The following is a 24551-nucleotide window of genomic DNA, read 5'->3' as shown; positions in this document are numbered from 1 at the left end:
TGAGACCCTTGTGTGATCAGCTTTCTGAGGGACTGAGAACAGAATAGAACTTGCTTGCACTGAAAGACTTTTTTTCCCTCTTAGGAAAACAGTATTTGGGTAGGGAATGTTAATGTGAAAGGGAACACGGTTCAGTTAGATTTCACTGGATATATTGTGCCATATTCTTAGAACACCGGCTTTTTAGAAACAATCATAAAATAACCAAAACCTGTTTTTTCAGCCAAAAGGAAAAAACAGATTTTCAAAGTACTTTGTCCTTTACTTACTGCTCATAGTCAGAGAAGCGACTAGATAAAGTGGTCCCTCCCATTTTCTCCTCCTATCTGGTGGCGCCGTGCCTCTTAAAGCCATAGCTGCTTATCTTACCGTTGATAGAATCCTGTTTTTCTCCTTAGCTTATAACAGGTAATATGATCAGCAAGGAATAAACTGGAGACTGTCCTGATAATGCTGTATGGGGCAAGGTGTCATCCAAATTCCTCTTCAGAGAATCTCCTTTGTCCCTGATGACACTTAGGATTATGAAAGGGAAGAGTCCAGGCTGTTGTTGCTCCTGCCCTTTAATTGTGGTTAGAAATGCTGAAATTTAATTCCAGAGAAGTCAAAAAGGAAGGGGCAAACTGGCAGATTTCATGTCTTACAGAGTCACTTTTCTGATGAGACTTGCACTTTTTGCCAGCAATGTCTTGAGGAGCTGTATTGCCTTAAATTAGTTTGATTCTGACTGAGGTCAGTGTACTGTATTTCCTATATGTGAATGACTATCAACTCTCCACTGAGATATAAAATTCACAGGTGATCCCAAAACATCCTTGCTGTCAGAAACTTTGGACTTCCTCCCACTGAGCTATGGCTGATGTATACACTGATAGATCTATCACTTCATTGAGTTGCCTCTCAATCTGTGAATGAGCAGTGGCATGACCAAAAAGGCTGGTGGAAGGAGAGTGAGAATTTCTTGGCCAGATTCTTTAGGTTATCACTTCCTGAGTAACTGAGAGTTGACTGTCTTTTCTATAGTGACTACGTAGAAGATATTTCCAAAGGTTGTATTATGTAGTCAAGTCACTTATTATTGTTTTGTAAAAATTAAACCCAACACTCTTGTGTTTTTAATACCATTGACAAAAAAAGGGAGAAAACCAAAACAGAGACATTTAGTTGAAATGAGAGAACTGTTGATGTGAAGAGTGTTTCTATTTTATTACTTTTAGGAGAAAATTAACCAGGAAAACTTTTACTATGGTAAGGAAGACACCAGAGTGTTTTTATAAAGTTGTATTTGATGCCATAGACTAACAGAATCATGTAAGCAATCATGTTGATTTGTGGAAATACCTAGTCCTAAAAACCATCTTCTTCCCTTATATATTTGTGAATACTGCCTAGGAACACATTCCTAATACATTTAATATGCTGTGGTGTGTTCTCAGCAAGCTAGAAAATATTTTTTCTTTTTGAATAACTTCTTAGCCTAGTGAGCCAGCACTGTGCTGGTTTCCACATTTCAGATAAGGACGGAATTAATTGTGCATCTTAGTTAGTGCTCCATTGTTCATTGTTGAGGTTCACATACAAAGAATAGAATTGAAAGACAGGGTTTTTGAGTGACATGTCCTTTACCAAAAAGCAAGGATTAAGAGCAGTAAAAAGACAGTTAAGAAATATACTATTACACATTGCATACTTAGGGTATGTTTTTGTTGCACTAAATTTCAGATCATAATTGGTAAAATAGTTTCTAGCTATTAAATTTAGTGAGAGGGTTTTTGATGTCAGAATTTTTTTTTTAATTTCTGATTGAATTAGCCCTTGAAATCACCATAGGCTATAACTTGAGCTCTTGCTATAAACCGAAAGCCAAATGCCCTTTTTTCAGAAATAACTATATTTTTCACCTGCCTCTTAAAGGCAGCCCACTATTTATTTCATGAAGTGTTATAAATAATGAGGAGATAGAGTGGGAAGATAGCATATAAAAATGGTGTTCCACAATGAGAATTCTCTGTAATGGGGTTTCCCTTAAAAAGAATACATCCCAGCACAATATTATATTTTGAAAAGGTGCTGAATTATAAAGTACAAGAGTATGCTCATATAAATCAAGTTGCTCAGGAAATTACAGGTGGTGCTGTCATTTGTCATATAATTTGGAAAAGTGCTTTCCCGAGGGAAATGCCCAATGTGCCATTGTCTGCACAATGCCCAGACAGTCTCAGAGTTTTTGGTAAGCCCTTTGGCATCTGGAATGTAGATATGTTTAAAAACTGAGTGAGATCTTAACCCAAGTGCTTACCAATTTGTAGCCACGCCCAGAAGGAAAGGCAGTTTTGAAATAGCTACTTCATGGAAATGAGCAGAACCTTAATGGAAAATAGTTGTCTGTCTGAGGACAGAAAGCAAAGAGGCCACCTCAAACCACATGCCTATTTAGAGATTAAATGAAACTGTGAGGGACACTCTGTGGATGCCTTAAAGGTGACTGGTGTTGAGTACTGGGTGGGTATGTACATACCCATCTGGACTAGGCTGATGGAAACAGTCTATTTCAGTTCACCTTCATACAGCACAAGTTGCTCCTGCTCATGACCTCATTGAGGACAATGAGACACATGGTGCTGGTGACTTTGAAGTGTCTTGGGAGGTTGAGGTGGTAATGTCATTCAGCACTCTCCAGTGCTCAGGCCTCCCTTAAATGCCAGTTGTACATCTACATTAATTCATCTATGCAAGCTTGTGTTTTTATGGTTTATTTTCAATACTTCTGTCCCATTTGATTCTTTAAATATCAGGTTTAACATTAATATTATGAATAATTTTTAAACCAAAGTATGTATATGTCTGTGTGCTTGTTTTCCTGGATGTTTGAGGCAAACACCAATCTTGTCCTCCTCTCTTAATAAAATCATCCATTTGTTAAGTCAATGGTCTCATGTTTTCTTTACTGCAATCAAGGACTTGGGAAGTTTTGGGGTAAGGAGTATTACTTTTTTTTCTTTACGAAGTAACCCTAATATATCTTTGTTTAAGAATAGGGTCTTCCGTTATTCCAGTTCCATCCACTATAGCCGTGAATAGCACTGATGATGATATCCAGTACATCAAAACTGTCAACAAATGCTCCCAAATCTCATACTGATACCTAGTACATTGAAGGCCTCCACAAATACTCCCACATCTAAATTTGGTTAGAGAAGTGGCTTTGTTCTGTGTGTGGTGGTTGGTGGCTTAGTTTGATGTCTCTGGGAGAAAAACAGGTAAGTGGGTGTTCACATAATAATCTGAATGCTGCAAGACTTCATGAATGCAACAGCTCTGTCTGCACTATACCTGGTATTCCATGGATTTTGAGAAAACAGATTTAGTAACAACTACCACTTAACATTTTATCTTTATAAGGTTTGTTTCTTCTTTGGTTTGATAGAGTAAACCATGCCATGGAATATACATGCCATGGAAACCGATGCTGCAGAAATTAGGAGGTAACTTAAAAATAAGATACTATTTTTCATGACTACTAAAGGATTTGTAAAGAGGTATCTAGCTTCCCTGAAATGCATTCCCTAGGCCTTAGTTTCTTCTTTGGCAAATACAGGAAATCTACATGCTCTCTGTAATATATCCATATGCATAAGGAACACCAGTCATGTGCAGGTGTTGTTAAAGAAAGTTGGTTGATATCAGCCTGCCTTTTCTGAAGAATTAATCAAAGTTGACAGTGAAAAAAGTTGACATATCTAGAGGCCAATTAAAAAAAATTAAATATGTGATTAAAGTAGCCCCCTTTAATTTGTGGTAGGAGGTACCCGGTATGATTGGGTGGATTTTGTGTTCTGTGGCTGAGTGAGTGTTAAGCTGTGGCCATGTAGTGTGGTAGGGTGCAGCACACTACAAAGCCCTTTAAAAGCAGCCAGGAGAACGTTCACCTCCTACACCTTGGAAATTGGGTGAAACCTTTAAGAAAGCTTTGGATTACTGCAAGTCACAGGGCAGGGGCAGGGGTTTGAAAACTTATTAGCTCCCCATTATATTTGGGTTATGTGCTTAAACAAAACCTCCAACATAGTGTACAATATAGAAATCAACAGGAAAAAGAGACCTGTGTGCTAGTCCTGGCTTTGAACTTGCTTCAGGACCTTGGGTCACCACGTAGTCTCTGTAACTCTGTTCTTTTACATACACTAATAAGCACATTACAATGAGAGTTGGTGATCTCTAATTGCTCCTTTGGGTCTAGCATTCTGGAATTCCTGCTGTCAGTGGCTGCTAGGTTCCTTTAAGATGCCCCAGAAAACGAGTAGGCTCATAGGACTGGGGGCCTGGAAAGTCACAAAGACTTCTAGACACTCAGCTGAAAGGCCTTAATCCTGATCATGTGTTCTTTTTAAATTTTTTTGTTTATTTTTGACAAAATTTGTATTGTGAACAATGTGATGTTTTGATATGTATAACTTGTGAAATGATTACCACAATGAAACTAACACAGCTGTCATCTCCCACAGTTAGCTTTTGTATGTGTGTGTATGTGTGTGTGTGTGTGTGTGTGTGTGTGTGTGTGTGTGTGTGTGAGAGAGAGAGAGAGAGAGAGAGAGAGAGAGAGAGAGATAATGCTTGAGAACGCTCAGCAAATTGCAAATATACAGTATATTATTATTAATCATAGTCATCATGCTGTATATTAGATCCCCAAAACTTGCAATTGAAAGTTTATGTCCTTTTGCTGATCATGTGTTCTTGGTTGTACTCTCCTACTGCTAACCAAAATTTGTCTATCTCTATTTTTATTACTCCCAAGCTTCATGAGCCTCCTTTACCAAATAGTCTTTGGATGTTCTTGTGAGCTTTTGTACATCCCATTGTCATAACTTGCTTTTCATACTCTCAAAACACACTTTTGTTACCAATTCCTGAACTTAACTACACAGATTTGGTTTTGGTCATGTTAATCATGACATACCGTTAATTACACCTGCCACACTTAATTATCTGGTGTCATTACGGACCTAATCTGGGCCCTCATGAGCAGTGCAGTCACTGCCTGCCTGACCTCGGGAAGCCTCTTCGACTCACCTGCCAACCTCTGCCCTCATACCCTTCACCCGGCCTCGGGCTCTCACACAGAACTAGAGGCATGTGTTTGTATGTGAGTATGTGTGTCTGCAGGTATAGCTGACAGTAGCTCTAAACAGCGTATGTATAAATGACAATGAACTTCTCTGGCCTGGAGAGGTGAGTACCAAGTGGTGTATATAAATTTTTCCTTTTATGGATCATGCTTTGGCGTCATGTCTTTACAACTCTGTCTCATCCTCAAGATTTTCTGGTGTGTGTGTGTGTGTGTGTGTGTGTGTGTGTGTGTGTGTGTGCATATGTATGTATATTTCTGTTTCATAGTTTCACGTTTTACATTAGAGTCCTTTACTCATTTTTGAGTTAGTTTTTTAAATGTTTTATTTATATTTTGAGAGACAGTGCACAAGTGGGGAAAGGGCAGAGAGAGAGGGGGGCAGAGAATCCAAAGAGGGTTCTGTGTTGACAGGCTGACAGCAGCGAGCCTGATGAGGGGCTCGAACTCACGAGCCAGATCATGACCAGTGCTAGATTCGGATGCTCAACCAACTTGAGCCACCCAGGTGACCCTTCAGTTAGTTTTTACATAAAGGGTGAAGTTTAGGTCAAGGTTTATTACTTATTTTTGTGTAGATATCCAACTGCTCCAGCACCGTTTGCTGGAGGCCATCTATCCTCCATTGAGTTGCTTTTACAATTTTTTCAATAATCAGTTGAGTATATTTTGTGTATGTCTATTTTGGAGTTCTCTATTCTGTTCATTGATCTGTGCCCCTCCCTTTGCTAGTATTCCAAGTGTTGATAACTGTAGCTACACAGTAAGCCTTGAAATTGGGTAGACTGATTTTTTGCACCCTATTTTTCCAAATTCTTTTAGCTATTCTAGTTCTTTTGCCTTAGCATATAAATTTTAGAATAGTCTTGTTTATATCTATGAGAAATATTGCTGGGATTTTGAAAGGAATTGCATGAAACTTCTGGGGAGAAATGACATCTTTACTGTGTTGAGTCTTTCAAAAAAAGACTACAAGTATGTCTCTCCAGTTATTTAAATCTTTGATTTCTTTAACCAGCATTTCACCATATGTGCTGTGTGTATGTTTTGTTAGATTTACTCCAAAGTATTTATTTTTGTGCAATTATTGATATTTTTGTTTCTACATATTCCTTGCTAGTATATGGAAATACATTGATTTGTATAATCCTTTTCATATATTGATGAATTGCTAATATTTTTAAAGGAGTTTTGCATTTATTGTGAGGAATATTGATCTGTAACTACACTGTCTTTGATCGGATTTTATATTAGTGCATTCCTAAAAATACAGGTTTTTGTCTTTTCTGTTTTCTCAATAAGATTGTGTAGAATTGCTACTCTTTTTAGTAAAAGTTTTATAAAAAATTCTCCAGTAGAAAAAACCATGTGTGCCTGGATGTATCCTTTTTGAGAGGCAATTTTAAATTAAAAATTCAGTTCCATTAATAGTTACAGGCCTATTCAAATTATGCATTTCCGATTGAGTTGGTGTTTTTTAAGGAATTGGCCATTTTATCCAAGATACTGAAATTCATGTGTGTAGAATTTTTGTTGTATTCCCTTGTCTCATTGATGACTGCTGGGTTTGTAGCTCTATTTCATTCCTAAAAAAAAAATATTCCTAAGTAAAACATTTAGTGATATAAATTCTATTTTGTTAAATTGCATTGTTTTAGCTCTGCCACAAATTATTATATGTTGTGTTTTCACTTTGTTTTGTTCAATGTATTTAAAAAAAATCTCCCTGGAGACTTGTTCCTTGATGCGTGCATAATTTAGAAATGTTATGTCTGATTTTTTTCCATGTTTTTGGAGATTTTCCTTGTATATTTGTTTCACTTCTAGTTTGGTTCTCTTGTGGTTAGAGGACACACAGTGCGTGATTTCATTTCTGTTAAATTTGTTGAGGTTTGTTTTAGGTCCCTGGATATTTTCTGAGTATATGTTCCATGAAAAGAATGTGTATTTTGATTTTGAGTGGAGACTTCAATAAATGTTGATTAGATCCTGTTGGTTAATGGTGTTAAGTTCTACATCTAGACTGATTTTCTGTCTAGTTGTTTTACCATTTGTCAAAAGAGGGGTGTAATGTCTCCAACTATAATTATAATTTGTCTGTTTTTCATTTCAGTTCTATTAATATTGTTGCTTCATGTGTTTTGCGGTCTTGTTTGATGCATACACATTTAGGATTGCTGTGTCTTCTTCATGGAGTGACCATTTTATCATTATATAATGCCCCTCTCTGTCTCTGGTAATTTTCTTTGCTTTGAAATATACTTTCTCTGATGTTGATATAGCCACTTGTGCCTCTTTGATAAATGTTTACACAATATGTCTTTTTTAGGTTTTTTAAATTTCAACCTACCTATTCCATTACATTTGAAGTGAATCTCCTGTAGAAAGTATGTAGTTGGATATTTTTAAATTCATTCTGTCGTATCTATCTTCTAATTGGTGTATTTAGGTCAATTAAGACAGAGGCTTGGTGGTGGTGGGGGGGCACTTTTTTTTTTTTTTTTTTGCTGGTGTATAGAAACACAGTTGATTTTCATGTGTTGATCTGCAATTTTTCTGACTTCATTTTTAAACTCTAGTAGTTGTCTTGTGGATTCTCTGGGATTTTTGATACATAGGATCATGTCATAAGAAAACAAAGATAGTTTTACTTTGTTCCAACTTAGGTTCTTTTTATTTCTTTTCATGTCTAATTGCTCTGGCTAGAACTAATAGCACAATGTTGAATGACAGCAGTGAAAGTGGGAATTCTTGTTTTATTTTTATCTTAGGTGAAAAGCTTTTAGTCTTTTACAATTGAGTATATGTTTGCTATTGGATTTTTGTAAATACCTTTTATCCTGTCATGGAAATTCTTTTATATTCCTACAGTTTTTAGTGTTTATCATAAAAGGGCATTGGACTTTGTCAGATACCTTTTCTTTGTCAGTTGAGATGATTGTGTGCGGGTGTAGGTGGGTATCTGCTTATGTGTGTTTCCTTTATTAATGTGACATATAACACTGATTGATTTTCTTAAGTTGAACTATCCTTACATTCCTGGGATAAGTTCCATTTGGTTATGGTACAATCCTTATAACATGCTGCTGGGTTCTTTTTTCTTTTTTTCTTTTTTTTTGGGGGGGGGGTTCTTTTTTCTAGCATTTTGTTGATTGATGACTTTTACATCTATATTCATAAGGAATATTGGTCTGTAATTTTATTTTCTTGTGATATCTTTATCTAGCTTTGGTATCAGAGTAAACTGGCTTCATATAAGGAGTTAGAAATTGTTACCTCCTCTTTTGTTTTTTGGAAAAGTTGAGAACAATTAGTGTTCATTCTTTAAATATTTGGTAGAATTTAATAGTGATGCCATCTGGTCCTGGGCTTTTCTTTTTTGGGAGTCTATTTACTGATTCAGTCTTTACTTATAGGTCTGTTGAGATGATCAATTTCTTCTTGATTAGGTAATTTGTGTGTTTCCAAGAATTTGTTCTTTTCATTTAGGCTACCTAATTTTTTCATGTAGTTCATGGTATTCTATAATGCTCCTTTTTATTTCTATAAGGTTGGTAGTGATGTTCACACTCATTTTAATGTTTTTATTTATTTTTGAGAGAGAGAGACAGAGTGTGAGCAAGGGAGGGACAGAGAGAGAGGGAGACACAGAATCCAAAACAGGCTTCAGGTTCTGAGCTGTCAGCACAGAGCCTGATGTGGGGCTTGAACTGGTGAACCTCAAGATCACGACCTGGGCTGAAGTCGGATGCTCAACCGACTGAGCCACCTAGGCACCGCCCCCCCACACTTTTATTTCTGATTTTAGTTATTTGCTTCTTTTCTTTATTTCTTTGCCAGTCTTTTGTCAATTTTGTTGATCTTTTCCAAAAACCAATTTTGGTTTTGTTGATTCTATTGTCTTTCTATTCTCTGGTTCATTTATCATCATTCTAATCTTTATTATTTTATTTTCTTCTTTCTAATAATTTTCAGTGTAGTGTCTTCTTTTTTTTCTAGCTCCATAAGATGTAAAGTTAGGTTATTGATTTGAGATCTTTTTAATAGTGCAAGTACAGTTAGAAATTTCCCTCTGAGTATCACCTTTGTTGCATATCATAAGTTTTGATATGTTGTGTTTTTTTCTTTTCTAAGTATATTCTAATTTCTTTTTTGATTTTTGTTTTTTGACCTATCGATTATTGGTTATCTAAAAATGTGTTTAGTTTTCACACATTTGTAAACATTTTCACTTCTCTTGATTTTCAGCTTTATTACATTGTGATCAGAGAAAATACTTTGTATGATTTCAATCTTTTAAAATTTATTTTGACTGTGATGGTCTAACATATAGTCTCTTGGAAAACATTCCATATATACTTGAGAAGAACATGTATTTGGTTGTTGTTGGATTGAGTACTCTATATGTTTGTTAGGTCTGATTGGTTTACAGCATTGTGCAAGTGTACTATTTCCTTATTGATCTCCCATCTAGGTGTTGTATTCATCATTAAAAGTGGTGAATTTAAGTTTCCCAACTACAATTGTACAACTGTTTCTCTTTCAATTCTCTTAATGTTTCTGTATTTATTCTGAGGCGCTGTTTGGTGCACGTGTTTATAACTGTAATGTTTTCTTGATGAAATTGACCCTCTTATATAATGTCCTTTTTGTCTCTTGTAACAGTTTTGACTTAAAGTATTTTTTTTCTGGTATTAGTGTAGTCACTCAGCTCACTTTTCACCATACTTTCACTTTTACCTATTTATGCCATTATATTTGCATTAAGTTTCCTGTAGATAGCATATAGTTTCTTTGTCTTATGAAAACTGGACATTTGAATTTTATAACATGATAGCCCTGGGTATCAAGTTCTTCCTTTTCCCCAGGGTTTTTGTTTTTATTCTTCATTTTGATTGGTGAAGGTTGCAGTAGTTAATTTGTCTAGTGACTTTTCCAAATTGTTTTTTTTTTTTTGCAGAGATTGTATTCCTTTCATTTGTGATCTCTACAGTGTCTGTTTCTTAGCTTTTGTTTATCTTATATTTGATGTAGATTTTCTTGAACTCTAGAGGTAAGAAAAAAAGAAAAATCTCTTTTAAAAGTGTTTACAGATTGGCTCTGTCCTGAAGCTTTCCTTTCACACTTAGCTGGATTTTCACTGAGCCTAAGTTCCCTCTGAGTTCAAAACTTCAGGTCTTCTGAGGTCTTTTCTGAGCATTCATTTTGCTGTGGACATGAGTATGGCTTTCTAAATTCCCCCATAAATAAGGGTGACTGCTCCCATTTCACAAAGAAACTTTCTCCAGCGTTTCCTCCTAAGACTTAAGCTGTCTGTTGTATGTCTCAACTGTAAACTCTTACCTCGGGTGTCTGCAAACAGTCCATCTACTTTTGTAATATTTTCAAATAATACTCCCTGCCTTTCTGGCCTCAGTGAATTGTTAGGGAAAACAGAGATGAGCACTTTGAACCACTCCTTCAGCTAGCCCAGTCAGATTAGAACAGACATACCCAATAATTTGGAATAGAGTCTCCCATCTGGGAATGCAGGCTGCTGTCTTCAAGACTGTTGCCTTCAAGGATGCCAGAGTAGAACACTTTTCTCCTGTTTGTAAGTTAAATTTTCTTGAATCTATGTTCACTTCGTTACTATAAACCTTTGACTAATTTCCAGAGTTCTGGCAATGTTGCTTCTGAAAGTTTCTGCTTGTTTGTGAGATTTCTGTGGGGGTATGGGAGGTTGGAGCTGTCTACTTGGTTACCTTGCTGATGTCACTCTTGGCAAATTTCTTAAAAAACAAACTGAGTCATTTTATTGATTAATGTTCACAAGTTTATCTCATTTTACTTTTCCTAAGTACTAGGGACTAGTGAACTATGCAGTACTAGTTAGCTGTCAAAAGGAATAAAGGAAATCTCAGCCATATATATATCTATAATATAGATAGATCTATCTATCTATATATAATACAGATATAATGTTTATTTATCTTTGAGAGAGAGATAAAGCACAAGCAACAGAGGGACAGAGAGAGAGGGAGATACAGAATCTGAAGCAGGCTCCAGGGCTCAAACCCACAAACTGCAAGATCATGACCTGAACTGAAGTTGGACACTTAACCGACTGAACCACCCAGGCACCCTCCAGGATATATTTTTATTTATTTAAAAAAATTTTTTAAATACAGTGCATTTTTTTATTTGCCTTTTAAGAACTCAGCAAAGTCTCATGAACATATTTCTACATCATGAATACACTATGAATATTTTTCTAAATCATGAATATACTTCTCCAAGATCATTCATTTTATATTTTTTTTCAACATTTATTTATTTTTGAGAGACAGAAACAGAGCACAAACAGGGGAGGGACAGAAAGAGAAAGACACAGAATCTGAAGCAGGCTCCAGGTTCTAAGCAGTCAGCACAGAGCCCGAGGTGGGGCTTGAACCCATGAACTGTGAGATCATTAGCTGAGCAGAAGTCAGATGCTTAACTAACTGAGCCACCCAGGTGCCCCATATTTTTAAATGAGAAAAGCAGAGCAGAGAAAGTATTAAGGTTTTCTACCACTTATCTGGAAAAGGGGGTGGGGTGGGGGAAATGCTAATATGTATGCATTTTTATAACAACCACAAAAATGGAGTGGCAACATTTCTTGAAGTTAGCTCTAGAGAGGGAGGAGAAATACATGTGTTGCGGAGATGTAGAAGCTAGACATAATGGTATATACTTAATTTCGTAGATCTGATGTTAGATAACTTATTTTAAATAATTTTGAAACAAAATTTTGTAAATGGAAACTTTAAAAGTCAGAATAAAATGAAGCAATGGACTTAACTAACCATACCCAGTTGGTACATAATCACACAGAAGGGAACTATTTTCAATGATTTTATCTATATATGAATTTATCTTCCCCCCGCTTTTCCATACACACCTACATATTTTTAGAAGTATTTTCCACCATTTTTTTTGACTGAAGAGACCTAGAAACTATGGGCAAGAAGCAACATTTTTCATACTCAAATTGTGGTCTTTGAAATAATATTTCCTACCCAAAGAAAACAGACTTGCATAGAGATATGGTTATTTTTAGGTATGGTTTAAATTTACAATATAAACCTGGAACGTCTTTATATTACTAGATAGCAAAGAAGCTATCAAAGACTACCGGAGTTATGTCAACTGCTTCCAACCAACCAGAGATAGGAGGCTGTGCATCAATAAAAATAGTAATGGAAATGAATAGAAACACATCAAATATGTTTAAATCCACATCTTTATAAGCATCTTTATCCTCTTAAAGTAACCCTTACTGCTTACCTATGGCAGATGCTATGGGCCAACCCATGGTCTTTGAAAACTGGTGAATAAGGGGAATAATTGAGCATTTATCCTGCCTGTTATTTTAATAAGATCTATACCTTATTGGTGAATAAATGAATAGTGGATGAGAATACATTTCCCTTTACAGAACATTTTAACTGGTAGTCAAATAAAAAAATGATAGAATGAGATTTTGATCATTTTGCAACCCTCAAAGAATTAACAGATTTAGGTAATGATCACCAACATTTGGTACCATAAAAGGAGGAAGAATTTGATATATGCCTTTAAATGGAAGAAACAATACAACAAAATTACCAAGTTTCTGGATTTATCTACTAATCTGTAGGAAGCATAGGGCATTAAAGAACATTTTAAATATCAAATAAGGTTGAAATCTTCAAAAGCAGACTGTGAGAAACTTTATAAAACAAAAAATTCTTCAAAATGAAATATACTTGTGAGGAAACTGGACAGAGGGAGGGATATAAGACGCAAGTGACATTTTAACTAGTTGCAAATAGACTGAAAACACAATTCATAAGGTGATGGGGAGATATGAAGACTGGCTAGACATGAGATGATATTGAGTATTTGGTGTTGATCATCACCTGATGATGCTGGGATCAGGTTGTAAACAAAAAGAGTCCCTATGCTTCAGAGATAAACACTGATGAAATGATCTGATGTCAGGGAGTAGAAAGTGAATAAGATATAAGAAAGGAAAGATTAGCCATATATCAATAATTGGCAATGGGTAAATCAGGTTTATTACACTGTTCTCTCTACTCACATATGTTTGAAAATGTCCATAATAAAGGTTTTTTAAATGATTGGGAAATAAACCTTCAAACTAAAAGTATGGATAGTCACAGTCTAAAGTAAATATGTATGTGTGCTTTAGGCCAAAGAAAAATGATCTTGGATGAAAGGTCAGAAATACAAAAAAGAATGAATATAAATGAAAAGTATGGGGGTACTTGGGTGGCTTGGTCAGTTAAGTGTCCAACTTTGGCTCAGGTCATGATCTCACTGTTCATGGGTTCAAGCCCCACTTTGGGCTCTGTGCTGACATCTCAGAGCCTGGAGCCTGCTTCGGATTCTGTGTCTCCCTCTCTCTACCCCTCCCCCACTTGCACTCTGTCTCTATCTTTCTCTCAAAAATAAACATTTTTAGAAAATTAAAAAAAATATATTTGTTGGTAAATATAAATGAATAAATGAGCATTGTGCAAAACATGATAGGGGTTTAAGATGTAAATGCACAAAATGGTATATAAATTATAAAAATTTAAGTGGAACTAACAATGTTGTACAGCAGTATTCCTTAAACTTTTAACATATGAATCATCTTGTTAAATTGTAGATTTTGATCAAAAGGTCTGGCTTGGTGCTGGAGATTTGTCATGTTTAACAATCACCTAGGTGATTTTTATGCTGCTGGTCTAGAACCCATTAAGTAGCAAAGTTAAGTTTCTCCAGTATCTTGGAAGAGGTAAAAAGACTTTTATTAGACCTTGATATGTCGAATATGCTTGATGTAATCTTCATTATAAGAACAAAAAAGAGTAGTAAAATGTGAAACTGCCAAGATAATATGAGGGAAACAGAATAATAAAATATAATCAATGTGAAAGGAGCACAGACAAGGTAGAGCATGTACACACCAGTACATAGATGGTAAATTCAAACCTGGATATTTCAGTCGTTATATTAAATGTTTATAGGTTAAATGTTCCAATTAAATAACACCTTTTGTCATCAGTAGACTGTCAGATTGATGAATCCCAATGATACCCTTTTTAAAAAAAAATTTTTAATGTTTATTTTTGAGAGAGACACAGTGAAAGTGAGCGGGGGAGGGGCAGAGAGAGAGGGAGACAGAACTTGAAGCAGGCTCCAGGCTCTGAGCTGTCAACACAGAGCCAGATGTGGGGCTTGAACTCACGAACCGTGAGATGACCTGAGCTAAGTCGGATGATCAACAAACCCAGGTGCCCCCTCAATGATACGCTTTTAAAGAGAAATACTTAAAACCTATGATACAGAAAGATTGAAAGTAGAAGGATGAGAAAAATGTTCCATGGAAATAGTGACCAAAAGAATAAAAATAAAGAAAAAATAAAGAAAAAAAGTGATAAAAATCAGGAAAGGCAAACTGTAATAAAAAACATTGCCAGAGAAAAAAGAGAAGCGCTTTGTAAATGTCAACACTTGATGTCACCAGGATGATTTAGACAAAGTAGACAAATGAACTTTTCTACCAGCCGAAGCTATCTAGGCTGGACTACCTCAGGGAGTGTTAGCAAGTTATCCACCACACGGGGCGCCAACCACTCGAAACCCACCTTCTCCAAACATTAGGCTCTTCTATAATTCTATGCATAGACACAAACAAAATCTTTCTAATACGAGAATTTTCTCAAAGTGGAGTTGGCTGCACTAGGAAATGGTGATTTCCCACCGAATTCAGCCTTGGCTAAGACTGTATCATATTGTTACTGACTAGCATAGTGCCTGACACATAATAGGAGTTGAATATAGACTTTTTTTTTTAATTAAAAAAATTTTTTTTTTTTTTTTGAGACAGAGAGAGGCAGCGCACTAGTGGGAGAGGGGCAGAGAGAGAGGGAGACACAGAATCGGAAGCAGGCTCCAGGCTCTGAGCTGACAGCACAGAGCCTGACGCGGGGCTCGAACCCACGGAGTGTGAGATCATGACCTGAGCCATAGTCGGATCCTCAACTGACTGAGCCACCCAGGCGCCCCGAATGTAGACATTTTTACATTGAATAAATTAATGGATGGCAAGAAAAGAGGGCTCCTAAAGCCTTCTCTAACCTTGACAACTTGGATCCCCATCTACTATGCAAAGTGTTTAAAAAACGATTAATGAAGACAGTTCAGGTAGTACAAACAAACCTGAACAATTCGTGAAGCAGAGAGCCTTCTTTTGGAAAAGTACACAATGGGGAGGAAGGCAGGGAGCTTTATAGGATTAAGAATAAAGAACGAGGAAACGAAAAATAGGAAATACCTGACTGGCTGGGGCCACATAGTCAACATTATTTGTGGTGAGAAAGAACAAGTAAATGAGTATAGCGTGTGTGCATAGTTGGCTCGGCGTTTGGGGATTGGCTGAGTGGATATACTGTGTTTCTGGTCAAGTGGAGCATGTACAGGGACGTGAAAGTCCTCTACCTCTTGGTTTGCTGATGTGGCACCCCAGGCAGGAGCAGCTCCATTTGGGGTCTAGAAAGTTATTTCAGCAAGTGTTTTACTCAAGATCTAATGAATGAGCTAATGTTAGGAAGGTTCTAGCATTAAGGATCAGAGAGGCCACCTGGAAACAGGTGGTGTGTTTTTGACTTACCAGTTGTTTATAGATTATGTTTGCAGAAATTAATACTTCAAATGAGTGCCACACAGCTCAGGTTCAGACGTGTGTGAAAGAAGTCTCAGATCTTTTTGCAGTTTTTGCTAAGGCAGTGAGTCGGGCCCTCTCTGAAGGGGAGTGAGGGTCACACAGCATGTGTGCTCCCCTATTCCTTCACCCCATCACTGCCCTCCACTCAAATTGAATTCCCATTCAGAAGCCCACCTCCAACTCTCTCACTGCCCTGAGGCCCTCTTGGAGAGGCTTAAATCACACACTCTGGCGCTGACACACTCATCCACACCTGACCTGGGGAAAGAGGCATTTTTAACTCTGACCAAGTTTGGAAGTGTGGCTGCTTTCCTAATCACAGACTTCTTACTCTGCTTCCCTTGCCAGCCCGTGGCCAGCATCTAGGTAAGCTCTCAGTGGTGCCATTGACGCCTCTCGATAGGCTTGAAATGGGGCATCAGTACGTCCCACTGTCTCCCCTGTCTGAGGGAGAAGAGCTGGCTGGCGGTCCTCAGTACTTAACACACCAATAGCTCTCTCCAAAATTGATAGAAAACTCAGCAACCCGTTTTCCCATCTTTATTTTCCAAGTCTTTTTATGCCCTCAGTATATATGTGTGAGGATTTCATGAGTCACGAACCATTTTTTAGGGACCTACTTTGATGTTTATGCATGGTACTTTAACTTTGGAATGAAGCATCTATAGCATGTTGTAAAGTAGAAATGCAATGCAAACCAAATACATAATTTTAAAATTTCTAGTAACCATATATAAAAAGGTGAAAAATGAAGAGGTGAAATCAGTTTTTGTAAGATATTTTAACCCATTATATCCAAAATATTATCGTTTCAACATGTAATCAATATAATTTTTAATTAGATGTTTTAAATAATTTTTCCTGTAATAACTCTTGAACTATGGTATGTATTTTACACTTACAAGGCCTGTCATTTCAAACGACATATATTTCAAGTGCCCAGGAGTCACCTGTGGCTAATGGCTGCTGTTTTAGGCAACACAGAATTATTATACAGAGAACAAATGGAGTCAGCAAGAGTCCTACTTGTAACATGTTAACTAGCCCTTACACAATATTGGAAATGAAAGAAAACATAAACTGCATTGTGATAAATACGAAGTGTTTTTTAACGGTCACCAAACTGAATGGTTTCTTTGACTGTTGTACCCACTTTCGCCAGCAGAGGGCGCTCAGAGCTGGCAAGACAGCCTAGACTTTGCTGTACTCACAGACTTGGCACTCTTTCAACTAGACTGGCTGGATATAAAAACCAACACACTGTTTCAGTTAGGAAAAATCGTACTTTTACAAAATAACACTTTACCTATAAAGGTATTAGATTATAATTATAGAAACTTTTAAAAATTGATATGTACAATCCAAATCAGTTAATGCATCACCCGTAGACCCACTGAAACCCAATTACAAACCCTTTCACCACATTCTGTTCCAAGCCCTTCACTGTAAGTAGGATTTAATTCCATGTAATTGCAGTCATATGAAAGGGTTCAGGGATCTTTGAGCATGTTTAAAAGCTGATGGGAATGATAAATTAGAAGAGCTTGAAGAACATGGAGAGAAATTGACTACTGATAAAGTTCCTGAGGAAGACAGGAACCAGAGACATGGTCATACATGTGCTATTTGTGTAACAGGCGTACCTAGAGAAGGAGTTGGCCTTATAGATCACATCATAGAATAGCCTATTCTACATGACCTATTCATACATGGCCACGTATGACATGATGGCAGGAGGAAAGTGTGGACAGATAACCTAGATCTAGAGGTGTGAAGTGGATAGGGTTTCTGTAATCTCTTCCTTCTGTGTAGTAGAAGGGAACTGATTCTCTGTGCTGAGAATGAGGAAGCAAGGTTGGAAGCTTGAGCATGTGAAATAAGATGGAAGATCTAGTCTACACCAGACAATGGGATTTAGAAGCTTATGGAAAATGTGAGGGTCTGGAAAAATGCCTGAGACAGTATGGAGGGACTGACTAGGAATCACTGAGCAGTGTAGACTGAGCAGCAGCTGTGACTGAGTTCTACACGCTCATGATGGCGTCAGTCTTCATGGCCTCTTGGTTTGTGGCGGCTGCACCAGTGGCCCACATGTGGAAGCAGAAGACAGGGCTGGTTGGAGGTGTAGGTGCACATGTGCAGCAGTGTCAAAGGACTGGAAGGAAAGAAAGGGCTTGAGGTGGGGGCAGCCTGAGATCTTGGGATGAGCCTGGAGCAGGGAAGTGGGTCTGTGAGAAGAGGGAAGAGTGCTCCAAGATCCTATGAGGATCATAGAGTCGGGGTCAGAAAATGAAGGAGTGTAAAGGATGAACTGTTTTGGCCAGAAGGAGGATAGCTTAGGGGCACCTGGGTGGCTCAGATGGTTAAGCAAGTGACTCTTGATTTCTGCTCAGGTCATGATCTCGCAGTCTGGGTTTGAGCCCCTGACGGGCTCCACACTGACAGTGGGTAGCCTGCTTGAGATTCTCTCTCTTTCCCTCTCTCTCTGGCCCTTCCCCTTCTCTGTCTCTTAAAAATAAATTTTAAAAAAGGAGGATACCTTAGATATAGTAAAGGACGTAAGCCCAAGGGGTAATTGATTGAAGTGGGCTACAGAGAAAGAGGACTGTAGTTTGGGGTCAAGGACATGGGAGCCTAGGTTGTCTAAAGTGTTATTTACATAGGTACTGAGTCCCAGAATGTGAAAGTAGGAGCTGTCATGGAGGCTTACTTTAATAGCAAAACAAACAAAACAAAAAACGAAACAAAAAAATAGAGTTGAGAAGGACAACAATCTCATGATGCTGATCTCCAAGGTAATCCTTGGGTTACCAGGAATTTGTGTCAGTTTCTAGGCATGGGACTTGGCGATGAAGCAAAGGCTGCTGGAGCAAAATGCAAATACTTTTGAGAGAGTAAATTTGGACGTTTTCAGGCCATGCACTGTGAGGCTTAACAGCAGCAGATGATGGTGGTTAGAAATAGGTTTTTGACTCTTCCTAGCTGTGTGGCTTGGTCAAAGTACATATCAGCTCTGAAACTTAATTTCCCTATCTATAAAATGGGGATAATGATATAATCTACTTCAAAATTTTGTAGTGCCTTTTTCATAGAAAATATTCAATAAATGACAGTTACCATAATCAAACCTAAGAAAAACCAGGTGTGTTTGATAGAACCCAGAATGTACTCAAACTAGAAGGATGCTCCGAATTTATAATACACACCATGTATCAAGCTTCAATCGTGGGCAAAGAAACAGAGAAAGAAACCAGGGGATGGTCAAGATCACTTGGTAGGGTTATCAGGATCTTCAATTCCTAGCCAGAATCTATAGTATCATCTCCTTTCCTTTTGTCAGATATCTGGCCTAAGTCCTTCTCACTTACTGAAGACCCTTTACCTGGTTTCTCTTGAATATTTCTCAGTATGCGGAAATCACCACTGTTCATGAAAAACAAAAAAACAAACAAAAAAAAAACAAAAACAAAAACCAGGGCGCCTGGGTGGCTCAGTGGGTTAAGCATCCGACTTCAGCTCAGGTCATGATCTCGAGGTCCGTGGGTTCGAGCCCTGCATCGGGCTCTGTGCTGACAGCTCAGAGCCTGGAGCCTGTTTCAGATTCTGTGTCTCCCTCTTTCTCTGACCCTCCCCTGTTCATGCTCTCTCTCTGTCTCAAAAATAAATTAACGTTAAAAAAAAGTAAAAAAAAAAACACGAAAAACAAAAAATCAAAACAAAAAAGAACTGCTCTTTTCTTCCCTTTCTTCTTTTTTTTTCCTGTTTTTTTTTTTTTTCTTTTGGCACCTTTAAGAGTTAAAAAGTTTTCCTTTATGTAGCATAAGTCTGTTTTTCTTTGTTTCCAATCATTTGACTTTCTTATGCCCTCTGGCCAATTCTATTTTCTCTTCTACCTGACAGCTCTTCAGACATTTAAAGACAGTGACTATCTCCCCTGATGTTCCACTCCTCTAAGACACCCCTAGTCTGACAGTGTCCTTTTACAACATGCCCCAGGGCCTTTGCACTTCTAATTGCCTCTTTGCCTATTTTCATCTGTCTCTGTCCCTACTGGTACCTCACCTCCAGGCATGGTCTGAATTCCACAAAACTGAGTAGGGCCATCGCCATACAAGGTTCGGATGTTTACTTCATGCAATTAGAACCCACAGACCTTCTGTTAAGCCTTCCATCTGCTTTCTCGTGCACCACTCTTATGAACTTCCCCAGAAATGTGGATGAATTTTGCAACAAAGGGCAGGGCTTGCTCTTTTTCCAGGTTACATTCATTTTGTATGTTTGTCCATGGTCTACCTTTGATGATTTGGGGAGATCCTGACTCTGGAAAATTGGATCTATGTGCAGATTTGAAGAACACTGGCTAAGGCTTGGGTGACTGGCAGCTGCTTCATTTAGGAACTTGGAAATTATGTTCACAGTTAAGGCCCCGGAGGCCTTACATCTCCCGGCTCACGTGGGAAGGCTGGAGGGAAGGGGCCACACAGCCTCTGGCAGCGTGCTTCCTCCTTGAAGATGAGTGGGAGACAGTGGGCTTGCAAACCAAACTGCAGTGTTTGTACTGACACTGGCCCATGACAACACTTTTTTCATCAGAAGCAAAAGTATTATTCCTTTTTGAGGAGGATTTTTACTTTTCAAATTATACCTTTTCTACTGTGAATTTTAGTGTTCTTTAGTTTACAAGATAGATGTGCTAGTAAGTGGATTTTTTTTTTTATTTGCTTACTTGGAAAATAAAACTTGGCAATCTGCTGATCTACCAAATTAGGGACCATTGTTCTGTAACTTCTATAGCTACATTACATAAATCTAATGAACAATACATATTTTACTTTTTAAGGAAGGAAAAGTTATCTTTGACCTTCTTAGGATCCCTTGCTGGGTCTGAAATGATAGATTTAGCGGGAGAAAAGCATACAAATTTTACTGAATTTTTACATGTACCTGGGAGCCCCCACAAAAGTATAAAGACCTTAAGAAATGACCAGAGCAGGGGCTTTTATACCTTTTAGACAAAGAAAGAATAGATCTGTGAAGAACTTATGAAGCAGAGGAGGCTGGGTTAGGAATAATAAATGGGGAAGAGGTAACTAGGAACATAAGGGTTAGTTTAACAAGGTTTGTTGGTAAAGATTTCTTGATCCCAAACTCCCATCATGCATAAGAGACTCCCCGTTCCTCCTGATGTAGGGACAGTACCTTTCAGAGGTCCCTGTCTCAGGGAAGAAAGGCAAGAGGGAGGTCAGAGAGAACTTCCCAATCCTGCCATTTTCTCAAACTCCTGCAGCTTAAGACATTCAATGTGCCAAGGTGCCACATTTGGGGGTAGTGTTTCCTGAACCCATCAACTTTCTTTGAACACTTAAGAAGCAGTCCATAAACTAGACTTGCTATTGTGAGGACAAGAGAGATTTGTCGACACTAACAATCTTAATGTTTGCAGCAATTCCATGATGACTATGAACTACCCACTCTGCAGAGGAGGAAGCCAGTAATTGGCAGGGGCAATGTGGCATAGTAGGCTTGGCTTCTAACCAGCACGTTTCCTGGCGATTGCTACTCTAGGTCTTAGATCGGGTTCTTGAAATAGGGCTAGGGTAGCTACATAGCTGTGAAATGGAAGCAGGCATCGACTAGAAAGTGAGTTAGTAAGTACAGTTTCTGTGTAGCCTTGGGCAAGTCAGTTCACCTCTCTGAGCCTCACTTGACTCATCTGTTAGACTATGTAGTGAAGCCCTGTTCTAGCTCTGAAAATTATATTTTAGCCATGTTGATGGAATATAATAGGAAAGTACAAAGGACTGATAAGAGGTGAGTCAAAAGCAATGAGGCTACTTCCTTCACATCTGCATGTGGCTTGAGGGGGTTCTCTTCTAATGGAAATATGTGTAGTTCTAGGGACAAACCCTTTTGCTATAGAATGGAATGGATTATAGGAAAGAAAAAAGCCAGAGAGTCAGGTAAATCAGACAGACCCTGAAATCGATTGCTGTGTTCGTGGTGTTGCTGGAGAAACGACCTGCCCATTAATCAAGTAGAACCATGAGGCATAAAGAAAGCCATCAGCCCACCAGGAAATGGGTTATTTTGGTAAATGCCAGATCTTCCCTACCTTTGTCTGCCCTCTTCCACTCTATTTTAATTGACATGTTCAATGCTTTTTGATCTACAGCAATTAAGAGGCAGCTTCTGCTGATGGAAGCTGGTCAGGACTTTGAATCTGACACGGGGACTAGAGGGAGAGCTTCATCTGCCAGGGAGCTGGGCTGTCAGGAGGTGCGGGGGGCCTGCCCTTCCAAGGGGTGTTGGCCTTTGGCAGGACTAAGAGCTCTTGCTGAGAGAGAGGCAGTCCTGCTAGTGAGGTGAGAGCAGCGTGTGCCGAGTTAGCAGACTCAGAGGAACGAGCTGGCAAAAAGAATCACATCACATCCGTCAGAGAGAGTGATCAAAAGCAACAGGACTCAGGCAGCTGGCAAAAGGACCCCTGGAAACGCGGCTTCTCCAAAAGCACAGCTGACCCCAAAGACTGAGAGTGAACGGATGAGGCTCTGGAGAGTTAAATGCCCTGTCACCTCTCTCTCTCTCTCTCTCTCTCATTTTTAAACATTCATCTTTTTCAGCTTACCACTTACAGATTTTAAGATATAATCTTCTGTACAGTGTCTATATATATTGGATTTGGGACGTTCCAGTTGGATCCCATTTATTTCTTGGGGAACTCTGCCACTATGAATCTGAATGATTCTTCAAGCAAGAGATGGTGCAATGTTTCTTTGCCTCCCTTCATTTCAGAGCCAGATGTTGAAATGAAATGAAAAATTGCTTCATTCCAAATTCAAAGAATATATTTTTCTGAAAGTTGTGCCTGAGGCAGAAAAGTAGTGTATCCATTTCTGAGAAGGGATATTTTAATCTCCTGAATCATGACTCTTTGGCCACATTCTCTGTTTACTGTCTCATTCGGCCTGTGACTTCATAAAGAGAAAGGGTCACTTTCTCAGGAAGGTAATTTTGTTTTTCATTTTCTTTATAATCATATGGTAGCTATTTGGCATTGCACTCTCAGAAGGAAAACATTTAACATTTTTAAATAAATATGTTTACTGCAATTAAACCAACTCAAGCTTGTTCATTCTGAAGGTTGGATTTTTGTTAAATTTTTATTAAAAACATACCTTATGTCATAGAAAAACAGCTCTCTTTTCTGTTGCAGATGGCCACATTGTGGAAACTGAGGCCCACAACGATCACAGGATCTACCCCGGGTCACCTGGTTTGTTGATGGCAAACAGGTCTTAGACTCCTTGTCTTGACTCCAACCCTGTGTGTGTTCTTTCTAACTTGCAGTTCCAACCTCTGTTTTCAAGTAAAAACCTACAATACAGTGAGAAGTAATAGATAATTTCTATATTCTTCTTTAGAATGTGGTCTGAGAATGAGCAGAATGGATACCCTGGGCAGAATGTTAAAGATAAGAATCTTAGACATTATCCCAAACCCATGGAATCAGAATCTGCATTTTAAATTAGTTCCAGAAGATTCAGGTGCAAATTGAAATGTGTAGCATAGTAAATTTTCAGGCAAGACTTTAAAATTTAATTGATGGATATATTTTGTTAGGGTAAGCTCTTTAGCCTTCATGGGATTGTAAAATAATACATTGTGCGTATGTTTTTTTTTTTTTTCAACTCAATAGGCTGTTGCTTATTCTTTAATTTATCTTGTTAGATGACAAAAGTTTAGCACTGTATGTGACTAAAGAAACAGTTATTTGAATCATGTACAAGACTAGGAATGATCTCTAACATTACACTAAATATTAAAGTAAAGCCTTTGGGGCTGACACTTAAGGCCTGCTTAATTTGATGTATAGCACTAGGGGACTGTGGCAGTATAAAAAGACTTTTAGAAATGAAAGCGGAAGACGTGAGACTGAGCTATCATCTTTCACTAAGAAATAAGACTCAATTAAAACATTCTTTGCAAACATAAGTTGAAGGTGGGGAACGTTTCGTGTCCTCTTTCTTATACGTGAATTTTCATATTAGTGGTAAGAGGTCTGGCGTCACAAATTTAAACCATTCTATTCCTACAGTGGAGTATTGGAGCAGGGGCGACTTTGCATACTGGGCTTTGATCTATGTTATTTTCTCTCCTCCCCATCACCAGTCTCTGCCTTGTCCTCTCATCTTCCACTATTCTAAGAATTTATTAAAACAGCTTCTTCAAAACCATTATCTGTAATGCCAGGGAAATGACTTTTAAAACAAACAAAACAAAATCTGAGAATCTTACCTCCTGCTTAAAACCCCCAATGTCTTTTTTTTTTTTTTTTAAGAATTAGGTAAGAAATTCTTAATTGACTGACACCCTTTTTTTTTTAAAGAGAAATACTGATATTTATTTACTTATTTTAGAGAGACAGAGAGAAAGCGTGAGTGGGGCAGAGGAAGAAAGAGAAAGAATCTTAAGCAGGCTCCATGCTCAGCACAGAACCTTATACGGGGCTTGATCCCACAACCCTGGGATCATGACTTGAGCTGAAATCAAGAGTTGGATGTCCAGCCAACTAAGCCACCCAGGTGCCCCAATAAATACTGATTTTAGTTCAACATAAGGTAAACTCTAGGCAACTGTTATCTTTCTGCCTAAAAATTAGCAAAACTCTTGAAACAAAGCAAACAT

At 38.0% G+C, this 24551-nt stretch overlaps 1 protein-coding gene across 3 annotated transcripts in view; it reads left to right on the top strand.

Annotated features, from left to right (window-relative positions):
- Positions 1 to 23254, top strand: part of CCDC50 (coiled-coil domain containing 50) — an 85685-nt gene extending 62431 nt beyond the window's left edge. For all 3 annotated transcript variants that reach the window (XM_042957175.1, XM_042957174.1, XM_042957178.1), the window contains one exon: positions 23080 to 23254. In XM_042957175.1, coding sequence (XP_042813109.1) covers positions 23080 to 23165 — 86 coding nt within the window. In that variant the 3' untranslated portion in view covers positions 23166 to 23254. The remainder of the gene's footprint in view (positions 1 to 23079) is intronic.
- The last annotated feature ends 1297 nt before the right edge of the window (positions 23255 to 24551 follow it).

This window comes from Panthera tigris, chromosome C2 (genome assembly GCF_018350195.1).
Source record: "Panthera tigris isolate Pti1 chromosome C2, P.tigris_Pti1_mat1.1, whole genome shotgun sequence".
NCBI classification, from domain to species: domain Eukaryota; kingdom Metazoa; phylum Chordata; class Mammalia; order Carnivora; family Felidae; genus Panthera; species Panthera tigris.
The sequence above is the reverse complement of the archived record's forward strand: the minus strand, read 5'-3'. Positions and strand labels throughout refer to the sequence as shown.